The sequence below is a fragment of the Dermacentor andersoni genome, chromosome 3, assembly GCF_023375885.2.
Source record: "Dermacentor andersoni chromosome 3, qqDerAnde1_hic_scaffold, whole genome shotgun sequence".
Classification (NCBI taxonomy): Eukaryota; Metazoa; Arthropoda; class Arachnida; order Ixodida; family Ixodidae; genus Dermacentor; species Dermacentor andersoni.
This window is the reverse complement of record NC_092816.1, coordinates 6,284,190-6,296,795: the sequence shown is the minus strand read 5'-3', so window position 1 is coordinate 6,296,795 and position 12,606 is coordinate 6,284,190. Positions and strand designations below refer to the sequence as shown.

At 41.9% G+C, this 12,606-nt stretch overlaps 1 protein-coding gene across 1 annotated transcript in view; it reads left to right on the top strand.

Moving 5' to 3' along the window:
* Window positions 1–12,606, top strand: part of LOC126520960 (uncharacterized) — a 138,709-nt gene that overhangs the window by 11,461 nt on the left and 114,642 nt on the right. Inside the window, exons 4-5 of the mRNA XM_055065658.2 lie at window positions 3,310–3,374; window positions 5,533–5,650. Coding sequence (XP_054921633.1) covers window positions 3,310–3,374; window positions 5,533–5,650 — 183 coding nt within the window. The remainder of the gene's footprint in view (window positions 1–3,309; window positions 3,375–5,532; window positions 5,651–12,606) is intronic.

Sequence of the window (12,606 nt, the reverse complement as noted above, 5' to 3'; positions counted from 1 at the left end):
TCAACCCTCTTGCGAGGGTCCTTACAGAGGGGGTTGTGAAGAAATATAAAAGAAAAAAATGTGGACTAATCACACACAGAATAAATCGGAATCAAGCGGCACACTCGCACAGATAGTCATCCAGAGCTTGTTTGAATTGAGACAGATCAGTATGCTCCACAACACACATCGGTAACTTGTTCCACATTTCAATTATGTTCGGGAAGAAGGAGTACCTGAACGTATCAGTGTGAGCGGTATAAGCTTGGATAGATCGATTATGGTTAGTTCTGGAGCTCCGTTTGCCAGGTGCCAGTATGTATGTTTCCTTCCTAATATTTATTTGGCCTTGGAGTATTTGGAATAATAATTTCAATCGATATTTTTGTTTACACATTTCTAGCAGGTCCAGTTTAGAAAAACGGAACATAAAGTGAAATGAATATATATAAATTATTTGTCAATGAAGTATCGAGACGTGCGCTTGTAATGTGTTATGGTCCATTCTATCTTTGGAAAATAAAGTGCATTTTGGGGAATGCCACATCATAGTCAGCGAGCTTGCATTCCACATCCAATCCTTTCTGACATCAACGCACTGCGCAGCGTGCACCAAATCCTCCCATGCTGCGGGGTTTTCAAATGGGTCAGCACTTGCAACTTCTTTTAGCAAACATAAACCTTCATCTATGTGAAATTGTGTTTGTGGCTTGCGCTGCGCAGACGAAAATAAAGGCATGTTTGAAGTGCAAGGCATGGGTGACAACAAGTCACTGGAGGCAGCCATCTTGGAAAGAGTGAGGCAAGCAAGGTGCCTCGATGCATTAGCACGAGAGAGGGTGCGCACATTGACCACCCTCGCTAGCGAAAGATGGCTGCGACGCTTCACTCGGGCAGCTTGTTTCTTGGTGTTTCTTGCTCCACTAGCCCGCCTGTGGCTAAGCAAAGGACGCATGCACATTCGTGCTTCCATTCTGCTCAGCTGCTGAGCAGAGCATAAAAATGCCAAACTAGAGCACTTTAATGCCTTCTTTTACTCCTGTTTTTAGCTGCAGAGAATACGGTGACATGCAAGCAGTATTCTTTGGGTTGCATTCCTTCCTTCACGTGTTCGCTTGTAGAATTCGTCATGAATCTGACAAGTAATGTAACATAGCAGAGTGTGGGTGTAGGCCAGTTGGTGGTTCATAATTTTGGGAAGTTACTGCAAGCAAAACACGAGACTTGAAGAAAGGGACAACAGCGCTTTGTGTTGTCCCTTTCTTCAAGTCTCGTGTTTTGCTTGTGGTAACTTCCCGAAATTTGACAAGTTTCGTAGGCGGTGGGTGCGCATAAAATTTGGATGACTTCTGTGTAATATCATTATTGCGGGATGCATACTTATGTTAAGTGGTACACAAGCAGGTGCATCATATGGGCATCTATAGGGATACTTGTGTGAAAGAATGCAACTGCAATTGTTGTGTGTTTATCTGTACTATATGGTGTATTTGGTACCCTTCTCAAGTTTCTCCCACAGCCCATTCCACACCAATAGTGAGCTGAAAGCATACATGTACGTGGACGAAGAAGTCGTAAATAATTCCGCACCATTGCTGCATGAGGTAAACAGGCATGAGGCAATCCCGGTTTTATCACGTGGCTTCATGTCCGGGAGTGCTGCTGTCTGTGCTTCGTCCATGGGCCATACAGACCGAAAATCTCAGATATTTATGAAATCTATATTCTGGCACCTGAGCACTGCAAATACTGATGACAAGCACTGCAAGGGCTTTTTGCGCATGCTTCGACATGGCGACGAGTGCCAAAAGCCATTCTGCCGGCTCGTGGGACAGTAGGAAGCACGTCTTTCGAAAGGGAGAGAAGGCAATGCCCCGTGCACGTGAGATGGGAAACAGGCCATAGACAGAGAGTAAGGGCGATTTCTGGCTGGGTCTGCTTACCTTGACCTTTATGTGGATACCGTCTGCTCACCTTCCTTCAGTTTTTGATGCATTTTTGGTCATGGGGAATTGTTGTCAGTGTGGCGGAAGGAGACATCCTTCGCTGCCATTACCGAAACTGTATTGCACAAGGTGTACATTTGAACTATTCCATGGCAGGCAGAGCTATCATCAGTCGGCACTCCTGGAGGTGGTCACCCTCTCATGTACTAGCTCAGATCATTGCTGCTTAGCTTTGGCGATTGCAGGAGCTGGCACTCATGCAGCAGGACATGACCAACGGCCTCGGAACATTTGTTCGCCGCCCTAAACCCCATTCATGTTCATGCAGTTTAGAAACAGCATTGAAAAAAAGTAAAGTGGCGACCCTTACATAAATGACATCTGTTTTTGGATGCACGAGGCTAATAGTGCTTTAGTTTTAGTTGGCTACATGCAAAGCTTTACCGTCGCACATGTAATAAGAAGCTTTTTTGACGCACTGCAAGGTGTGCAAAAGGGCCGAAGTAATGGAAATGAGCTTGCTGAGGGGCTTCTGAATGCAGGGAAATGTGGCACGTGCGGTCGAAACAAAACTGGTTTCATCGGTGCACACAATCCTAATTTCTGTGCATCTGTACGCGGTCTGGGATAGTTTACAAGAGCACTGCAACTTCTTTGAACAGTCGGGCCTCGCAACCCCACTGTTCCACGCAACCTAACAGTGCCGGTGACAGCCTTTCTCGAAGAAGTCACTCCACAAATGAACTGTATTCTTTCTTTTTACTTAGGCACTCTGTTGTAAATATATTATTTTTGCTCTATACTCTCTGCTAACTTTACGCCTTCTTTTTTATCGCCACCCCTCCTCCACTGCTGACCGCTCTTCAGATGTCAGCAGACTGGGCTAGGCAGTTACTGCGGTCAATAGCAATTTCCTTCCCTTTCTATATAAGTGTTTATACGCATAAGTCCTCATTTACCATTTCAAGCCTAGAACTTTCCTTTAGCGGGCCTGTACTTTGCAGAATGCTGAAAAAAGAAAAAGGTAGACGCTAGGAAGAGAATGAAAATGACTAGTTGACGATCAGTGTCACTCAAAGTTCCGTCCATTTCAGCCTTAGTCTGTCTTTATAATTACAAGTGTTGTGTTCTGCCGAGGTAGTGAGCATTGCAGGGAAGGTGATTCAGTTTCAGTTTGGAATTATTAGCTCAGTGGCAGCCTTTTAAATGAGCAGTGTTGAGTGATGACTTCCGTTTGAGGAGTGCGGCTCTGAAGTACTGCTCTTTCACACTACAGCTATGCAATTACAAACATTGATTGCACTAGTAAGCTCACATTTTGCTAAAACGCAGTGCTGTAGTGATAAATTCTCATGCTGATATTTTTGAAATGTTCTTGTTACAGGCTTGTGGCAGCAGTCCTTGTACTTAATGTTCTCGCTCATGTTGCCTGTATATATGTGGACTCAGGTGAGCAGCTCAATAGCTGATATCCCTATAGAGATGTCAATGGTTTCAATGGACATACAGCTGATAAACTGTGCTAAGTATGACAGGTTGCTGAATGTATCTGTCTTTGTGAGGAAGATCATCACACACAGATAATTGGAAACAAATTTGAGGGCTTAATTTAAACGTTTTTCGCTTGGAATTCTTTAGGAACTTATTATGCATGATTAATTACTCGGGCAACCAGTGTCTACGGCATCAACACCAAATGAGTCAAGTGCCACTGTAGTCCATTGGAATTTGGTTCTAAGGAATGGTTTCATTGCCTCTTTCGCTCGTTTTTATTGTTAGTGGCTGGTAGTTAGTGGTTGGAGGTAAGACTTCCTCTGATGATACAATGGCGCCGATACAAAAGTGCCGATGCAAAGGGCGAGTGCTTGTGTGCAACATTGTTGAGGGGCGCATTTATTGTCGAAGGCCAAGTAATGCAGCTCTTTGAGGGGCTTGTGCTGTCGTGCAAGAGCTTTGAGACATTTGAAGTGCCGTGTTGGAACGCTTGGAAACGACAGCCTTTCCTCTTCTCCCACTTCTCCTGTGGCAGTTGCGAGAGAAGGGGATGGCGGTTGCCTTCCACGCCAATACTCATTTCACTGGAGACAACGTAACACGAATCGGCTTACATATAAAGCTTTCCTATGCTACTGCTACAGATATGCTGGCATTTCAGAAGAGGCTGAAGAGCTCTAAATGTCCAAAGTTAACTTTGTTTCTTTTGTGACCAAATTCTTTGAGAAAAAGACAACTGACATTTTATGAATTTCTTTCTTGCTGTTATTTAGAAGATTATTTGTCCAATTGAGATCAGCATATCATTGTTTATTTCTGGTTCTAAATTTTTCCGTGATGTGCTTTAATAAATATTATGGATTTTGTTATCAGAAAAGAACATCGTTGACAAAGAATATATAGAACAAAAATGTACATTGGTTATCTTGTACAGCTTGGGTCATATTTCTTAGAGGGGACATGGAAATGTGAAGCTGCCCGGCTTAACCAGCCTTGCCAATTGGTGTAAGGTTATTAGAGATTTATTATGGCATTATCTGCTTTTATTTCAACTAACATTGACTTATGAAGCTTACCTGCACTGCTTCCTCACTGGAGTTTAATAGGTTGACAAAGCTGAGTTCTCACCCTGGCAAGTAGGAGTATATGTTGCCGATGCAAACTCTACTAGACACTTTAGAACTTATAGAAACCAGACTACTGACTATTGCTGCTAAAGACAAGAGCACAAAATAACTTTTTTCTTGGCAATTTGTGCCATGCGATATGACAACAGCACCGAGCACATTCAACTGGTGCAGCTGTAGGATTTCCAGAAAAGTGAGACCAGGGCGTCATTCTGTAAGTGTCCACCTAGTATCCATTTCGTCTGCTGCAGAAGTGTTGATTGGTTGGGGATGCCTGTCTCCTTCTGACACGTACCCCAGCCCAACCAATCGGAACTTGAGAAGGAGACAAAATGGACGTGTCCACTAGGTGGACACATACAGAACGTACCCCTGCCCTTTGCATGAGAAAGGCTAGATCAGAATGTTCCATGGAGGTGCCAACCAGGGTTCCTAGCATTGCTCAGTCGTAAGAGCTGGTCTGTTGTCAGCATTGTTTAGTGGCTGGAGTAATTCTTACTTCAGAAACATTAAAGGCCTCACATGCAGGTTTCATATTGCATGTTACCTGTGTCTCTCGTCTTTGGCTTCATTTCAAGCCTACTTGGTTTGGGTCGCTGGATTTTAAATGAGTTACTCGCTGTGGTCAATCTTGTGTAAAGTCAGAAATCGCAGGTTTTAGTTCTCGGCCATGGTGGCTTCATTATGAGGGGGGCAATACCCAAGGCTTTGGGTGCACATTAAAAGAAATGCCAGGTGGGTAAAACTAACACGAAGACCTCTTGTAACATGCACCCTCATACACACACTCATGCCACACAGACAAAGAAAGTCTCTCACAGCTCATGTTGCCTTGGGAATTCGAGTTTGCCAATGTGATCCAATGCTGTGTTGTGAAAATGGTATCATTTAGCAGCTTTCACACTTTTGTAATTGTTTTCATTTTTTTATGCGTGAGATAGACCATGTGTTTTTTGTTCCCTTTGCCCCTTCTCTTGCTCTCACAGGTATCATAAGTGATGCGGCATTGATTCTTTTAATGTCCCTGTTAATAATGAGGCTGGGCCCCTACGAGACAAAGATTCATGAAACCCTTTGCACAGTTGCACAGTCTAACCACCCCAGGTAAGTGCGCTCTTTTTTGGCAATGAATCTACATAACATAGCGTAATTTTTAAGTGTGCTTGCAGCTAGTGCCGGCACAACCCAGATGTTGCTATTTCTGCTGGCAGCCTCAGCTTCCAGCTTTATTTACTCAGATAAATACCAGCACAGGGTATTTATTCAGAAGGAGGTCTACTATGACAGTGCATACACAGTGGGCCAAAAACATTAGCGCTGGTCGGTGTCTGTTTGCAGCTATCTTCAGATGCTTTTCAAAGCACTGAACATGGCCTGCTGTAGTAGCTCCTGCTGAGCACGAGGTCGTCGAGGCTTCGGTCCTGGCCACGATGGTGGAATTTCCATCTGGGCAAAAGTGTTCTGTACTTTGATTTAGGTGAAGAACCCTGATTGGGGGGGGGTCAAAATCAATCCCGAGTTCCCCACTTTGGTGTTGCTCATAATTGGATAATGGTTCTGACCTGTGTAACCCCAGAATTTACTATATTTTTATAAGCAGTGCTGATCGTGATTCAAAAATCTTTAAAAAAAATGTTTTGTAGATTATAGGTGAGGTGAATATTCGAAGTGTTGAATATGAATAGAATATTATTGCATACCAACTATTTGTATTCTAAAATGAACTATTTGCATTTTGAATACTGGGACTAACCAAATATTTTGCAGCAACCAACTGTTAGTCTCTGGCTGCTAAACAAAGCAAATTATTATTAATTTTATTTTATTTATTTTATTTATTTGTTTTTAATACTGCCACACTCGGTTGAGAGCATAGCAAGTGGGCATTATAAAGGGATAACCATGTTTAAAAAAGAAAAGTCAATATTTTGAAAGCATGTGCACTACACACGCACACGCACATACACATACGTACGCACACACACGGAAATTTCAAAAATGTGCATGGTGCGAACATAAAATGAAGCACAATCACTGAGGAAGGATTACGACCAGTTTGCCAAGTAAAGAGAATTAACAGCATATCAATCATGCACAATGTACAAACACCAGAAAATAATACTGAAAAATAAAAAGCGAAGTAGAACCAAGCACAGGATTGCCAGCATTGGAATCTGTTACAAAAATGGGAATGGGAATGTCTTTCACCTAGACACTGGTGCACATTTGACTGCTCACCACCAGCAAATATTAGGATACGGGAATACATCCTATAAGTGCAGGAATCTAAGAAAACAGAACTAGCATTCAAATGAGATGTGTCTATGGCAATGCCGATGGTACTACAGGTTAGATGTATTATCTAACTTAGTATTGAAAGCTGACAATGTTTCGGTGTCCGTGACACTTAGATTTAACCGATTCCACTAATGTATCGTGAGCGGAAAAAATTATTGCCCAAACAAGTCGTTGAAAGAGTATTCAGTTAATGTGCAGTTATGCTTATGGTGAGTCGGGCACAACTGTGAAAGTGCGACATACTTACACCCATCTTACAGCTGTCATGCAGAAGTTTTTACAGAAACTTGAGATGTCCCCGCTTTGCCCTAGTGGATAGTGTCGTAATGCCAGAAGCCAGAAGGTTAGTGGGAGAGTCTGTGTGTTCGTACTTGTTATACACAAAACTTATGGCTTTGCACTGTACTGACTCCAACTTTGTTGTACTAGTTAGCGAATGAGGGAACCAGACTGTGCTCGCATACTCTAACACAGGTCTTATGAATGCAGTTATTAACTTTGAGGACACGGGTGCCATCCCTCAACATCTTTTTTACGTAGAACAGCTTACGCAGTGCAGCTGTCATAGTGTTGGCAATGTATGTGTTCCATCTGAGGTCAGATGTCAACATAAAGCCTAAATACTTGTGTTGTTTAAGATTCACTACTGGTTCACCATTAATAGTGCAAGTGAATTGAGATGGCCTCTGTTTATGTTTTAGTGTAATGGTTATAGATTTTTTTTCTTATTAAAGGACATTTGCCATTTAGCGCACCGATCTACTAGTTTATCAATGTAGGCATTGAGCTTAAGGTCATCTATAAAGCTGTGAATGTCCTTATAGATAATGCAGCCATCAGCGAAGAGCTTGATACTACAGTAAATGTTTTTTGTAACAACATTTATGAATATCAAAAATAATAGTGGTCCCAGAACGGAACCTTCAGCAACTCCAGAAGTTACAGGGACTGTTTCTGATTTAACACCTTCGAAAAGCACATACTGGGAGCAATCTGTTAAGAAATCTCTTATTCATGAAAAAAACTAATCCCTCTGCAATTACACTCTTTAGTTTTGTGTTTAATTTACTGTGACAAACACAATCAAGGGCCTTTGATAAATCAAGTAAAATCATGTCCATTTGGCTGTGATTATTGATGGTGCAAAGTCATGAACTAGTGCCTCAATTAAATGAGGAATAGCGGACAGACTGCTAGAAAATCGATGCTGATCAGGGGACAAGAAATTTAGTTTCTCAAGAAAAACGTTTGTGCTTTAGGATAATGTGTTCTTGTTCTAACAACTTACACAAAGTGCTAATAAGAAATATCGGATGGTAATTCGGTACCGAAGACTTATTTATCTCCTGGTTTATGAATGGGTATTATTTTTGCAATTTTCCAGTCGTTTGGTAGTTGAGATAAAGTAAGTGATTTGCAGGAAATAAGCCTAAGATACTTGCTACACCATTCCACATATCTTTTGAGGAATTCGCTCGGAATATCATCTGGGCTGTTGGATTTTTTAGGATCTGAGTTAAGCAGTAAGTTGAGTATTTCGGCATCTAGGACTTCAAGACAATCGATGCTGGATGGACCAAGGGATAAAATAGGAGGAATAATACCGTTATCTGTAGTGAATACTGAGTGAAAAAAATTTTTGTATGCATTAGCTTCTTCTGCTCTTTCCTAGCGACCTGTGTGTGATGCTATGGAATTGTTAGTGCCAAGGTGTCTCCAAAACCTTTCAGGATTTTTTTTAACAAAAGTAGGAAAGGTCATGCTGAAGTATTATTGTTTGGCATTTTTAGTTTTTCATCTGAATTCTGCTTTTGTGCAGCAGAGTTTGTGTCAAATGGAAAGTTCACAGTTAATGTTCTTTACAACTCTGCACAACCTCTCTATTTTTTTTATTTTCCTGAATCACTTGATGTGTTATCCAAGGATTGTTTACTGTTGATTTCATAAGTTTTGTTGGTATGAAGTTAATAATACAGTGGATAACAGCAGATTTGAACCTGGGCCAGAGTAGATTGGCATCACTGGCTGCGTCGGAAGCTAGCTATGAAAAAAAATTCAAAATCTTGTGCAAGATGGGTTAGCACACTATTATCATCTATCCTTTCAAAATTGATTACAGTTGATCCACGCTGTTGACCTGTAAAGCTTAAGCCGAGCAGCAGCAAGCAGATGGGTCTGCTGTGTTAAGATATGCGTTCAGCTACATCAGTTGGAACCAGGTCTACAGGAAAGTGTTGACTAAGAAGTATCAAGTCAAGTATGTTTTTAGTTGTGTTCTGTGTACACGTTGGAGGTTATATGATTTGATGAAGGTTAAAGTTCAACATTAGGTCTATCAATACGTCTGTGGCAACTGATGTGAGGTTAAGTGTAGTCCAGTCAATGTCTGGAATGTTAAAGTATCCCATAAGCTGGACACGAGAGCTGCATTTGTGATGTTGCATTAAATCTTGAATTGTGGTAATGCACTCGTGACCGGATGATGGGCTTTGGTAAATGCATCCACCCAATATGTGGGTGTCATCAAAAAGAAGCTGGTAGAAAACGGTCTCGGTGTCTGTCCTAATGGGAAAGCATACATATGAAAGGCGTTTTTTTGATGGGTAAGGCTATGCTGTAAAGCGGCAAGTAGGTCGGTCTTTGTGAATAATGACACAATTGGGAGGAACAACTTCATCATCAAATATTTCGGGGAAAGGCGATGTTTCTTTAACTCCCAGTCTTATCAGGATCATATTCAAGTAGAAGACTTTACAGAGCCTCCATTTTTTTCAGAACGCTTCTTGTGTTAACATTAATATGGTTAGGGCTTGGATTTTACGTGTTGATGAGTTTGGCAACTTTGCCGCCTCAGCAGTGTGTCACCCTATGTTTGGAGAGGGAGTTTGTTCTTTTCTTTGTCCCAAGTGAAGGCTCGATTGTTAATGAAGAATTTATGAAATGCTAGCGATACCTTCTCGTTCTTGTGGTTTTCTTTGGCGTTCTTCCACAGCTTCCTTCTAATGTCTCTGATTCTGGGTGGAAAATCTTCTCCAATTGGAAAGTTGGTGCTTTCGGGGCTTATGGCAATATGGCTGATTTCTGTCTGAAATCTAGCAGCTTGAAAATTATTCGCCTATTCTTGTTCTGTTCTGCTCTTTGAAGACAGTGTATGTGTTTGATAGTAACCAGATTTAAGCTAAGAGTGTCCTGAATAACAACTTTGTTCATGGTTTGTCCAAGAATTTCACTCATCTCTCCGTCAGTTTCTGGCAGGCCATAAAAAATTAAATTTGGTCGCTTTCTCCGATTATCTAAGTTGTTGACTTTCCTTTCCAAGCTTTCATAGTGCGGTTCGTGTTGATAATTTCTTTTTGGCACAAGCTAACCTTCTCTTTGAGTCTTGTCAAAGCATGTAATGAACACATTGTTGTGCTAACAGGAAAATAAAGCCTTAGGAAGACAAGTATGAAACAATAAGCTGAGTGCTGAAGTTGAAATGATTTCCAGTAGTTCTTTATTAGAAGTGGAACAATGACAAAAGTTTTCGAAGCAATGCAGAAGCAAAATGGGTAATGCAAGGCTTGTTTTTGGTTTTGTACCAGAAGTCTACATGGTAATCTGTGATTTTTGCTTGTAGTCTGTCATTTAGTGTTCCTTGCAGTCTAGTCACCTATAAGTTTTATCTTTTACGCTACAACCTGTGGCGCTTTTCTTTCAACGGTCCCTTTTACATGTGTCTGCGGCACACAAGCCCTTCAGCAGCTGTTTCTTCTCTACAACTTCTGGGGCCGAGTTAACAAAGCTTTTCGCTCGTAAGTGACTGTTGCCATTGGCTGACCGCCTTTGCTTATAACATGTCCACCATCACATTTGGCTGATATTTTCTCTTACGAATACATCTAGCGTAAGAGCGGTTTTGTGAACATAGGCTCCGATATTTTTTCTATAACAGTCTATTTAGCTTTTTTTTTGGAAAGCTAGTCATAGCTCAGCCAATCATTCTTGGAAAGCTTGTTTGCAGTCAGGGTCTAAAGGAGTTGAGAGGCTTTTCTTGTATTTCTTCAAGGACAGTTAGTGATCTTTTGTTTAGAACTGATCCTAGTTATCCATGATAGTTGGCTGTGTCTTTTTTTCTCTCGTCAGTACAAGTGTGGCATCTAATTATGTCAAAATAAATATTCCTGCTGCAAATATATGCATCTGTGTTTGACAGTTCGATATTCGATACTTACTATATTTGTATACAACAAAGTTGATATGTGCCCCCCTCTATGAAATACAGATGACAAAAAAAAAAATGGCGAAGATTGGCTTATGTGGTTGGCAGCAAGTTAACTGACTGGGAAACTTCAAATATGAAACAATTTAATGTTGCTTTTACCTCAGAACACACAACAGCATCTTTTTGCATATAGGTGTGTTGGATGCTGTGTGCAGTGGCAGCTGTGCTTGCCCCTTTTGTTACGTGCATATAGTTGCTTGATGAAATCACTCTGCACTTTCTGCACTTTTTTTACGAAGGCATGGTCAAGCACGAATGGCAAGCAACTGCTGCCATACAAAGAAGGAGTGTAGATAGCAGGGGGGAAGGGTGGCGCACCGGGCACTTGCACAAAGCATGATGCTTTGTGGCTTCGGGCTACTGCTGGGTGGATGACAATTTTTCCCTTTTTGTATTTGATTAACCACTTCACATTTTAATCTATGCGGTAACTTGTGCCTGCATATAAGTTCAACTGCATTCTCTCTCTTCATAGATCCACTGCCAACAGCTTTCCCAAATAGCTTACTCCCAATAGACATAACTTTCTTTTATTTTTACAAATTTTTTGATCATTCACTATAGACATCCGTCTTCTCTAAGTCTGAGCACCTTGTCTCAAAAGCTGGCTTGCATCCTGGGGTGGCAAGATACTAAAGATTTAAAGCATTGCATGTATTCCACATTTTACGAATTTGGAATTATCAGACTCATATTGCCAGCAGTGGCGTCGCTAGAAATTTATGTTAAGGAGGGGGGGGTTCTCCGCCGACAACTACCACTCCTCCCCTTCCTTTACCCTCTCTCTCTCTCTCTCTCTCTCTCCCTCTACATATATATATATATAATCAGAGAGACACGGCGAAGGACCCTCGGCACAGTCCACTATGATGATGTGACTACCCGCATGATAAAGAAGGGCACACACATGATGATGATAGTATACAGATGATGAAGAAGTGCACAATAAATGCCCACACGAATTTCCGCTGCGCGAGAGCGGCCATCCTGGCCGCAGCCTAAAGGTATGGGGGACATCGCATGAAGGGCTTCGTATGTGAAACGTGGACTACTTTGGTAGAGCGGCAATGGCGGTCAGTTGATGGAACAACAGGGGTCACACGATAATTAACAGGAGAAGTCATTTCCAGGACCGTGTATGGGCCAATAAAGCGGGACTGAAACTTGTCACACAACCTAGGAGTGTGAACTGATGTCTAGAGCAGCACTCCATCGCTGGGCTGGTAGGAAACTATGCGATGAGATGCATCACAATAATCTGTGCGGTCCTGTTGTCTGACTTCGGTGTTGGAGCGGGCACGCTGGCAACAATGGTCGAGGCGGGGAACATTCTTCGCAGGAAGATGGAGATGGACTGGCAGGGGCAGAGAAGAAAGGAACATCGAGAAAGGAACTGGGCGAAAGGCCATAAACAAGGTAGAATGGCGAGTAGCCAGTTGTACGTTGAATGGCCATGTTATATGCGAAGATGACGAATGGCAAAATTGCATCCCAATTT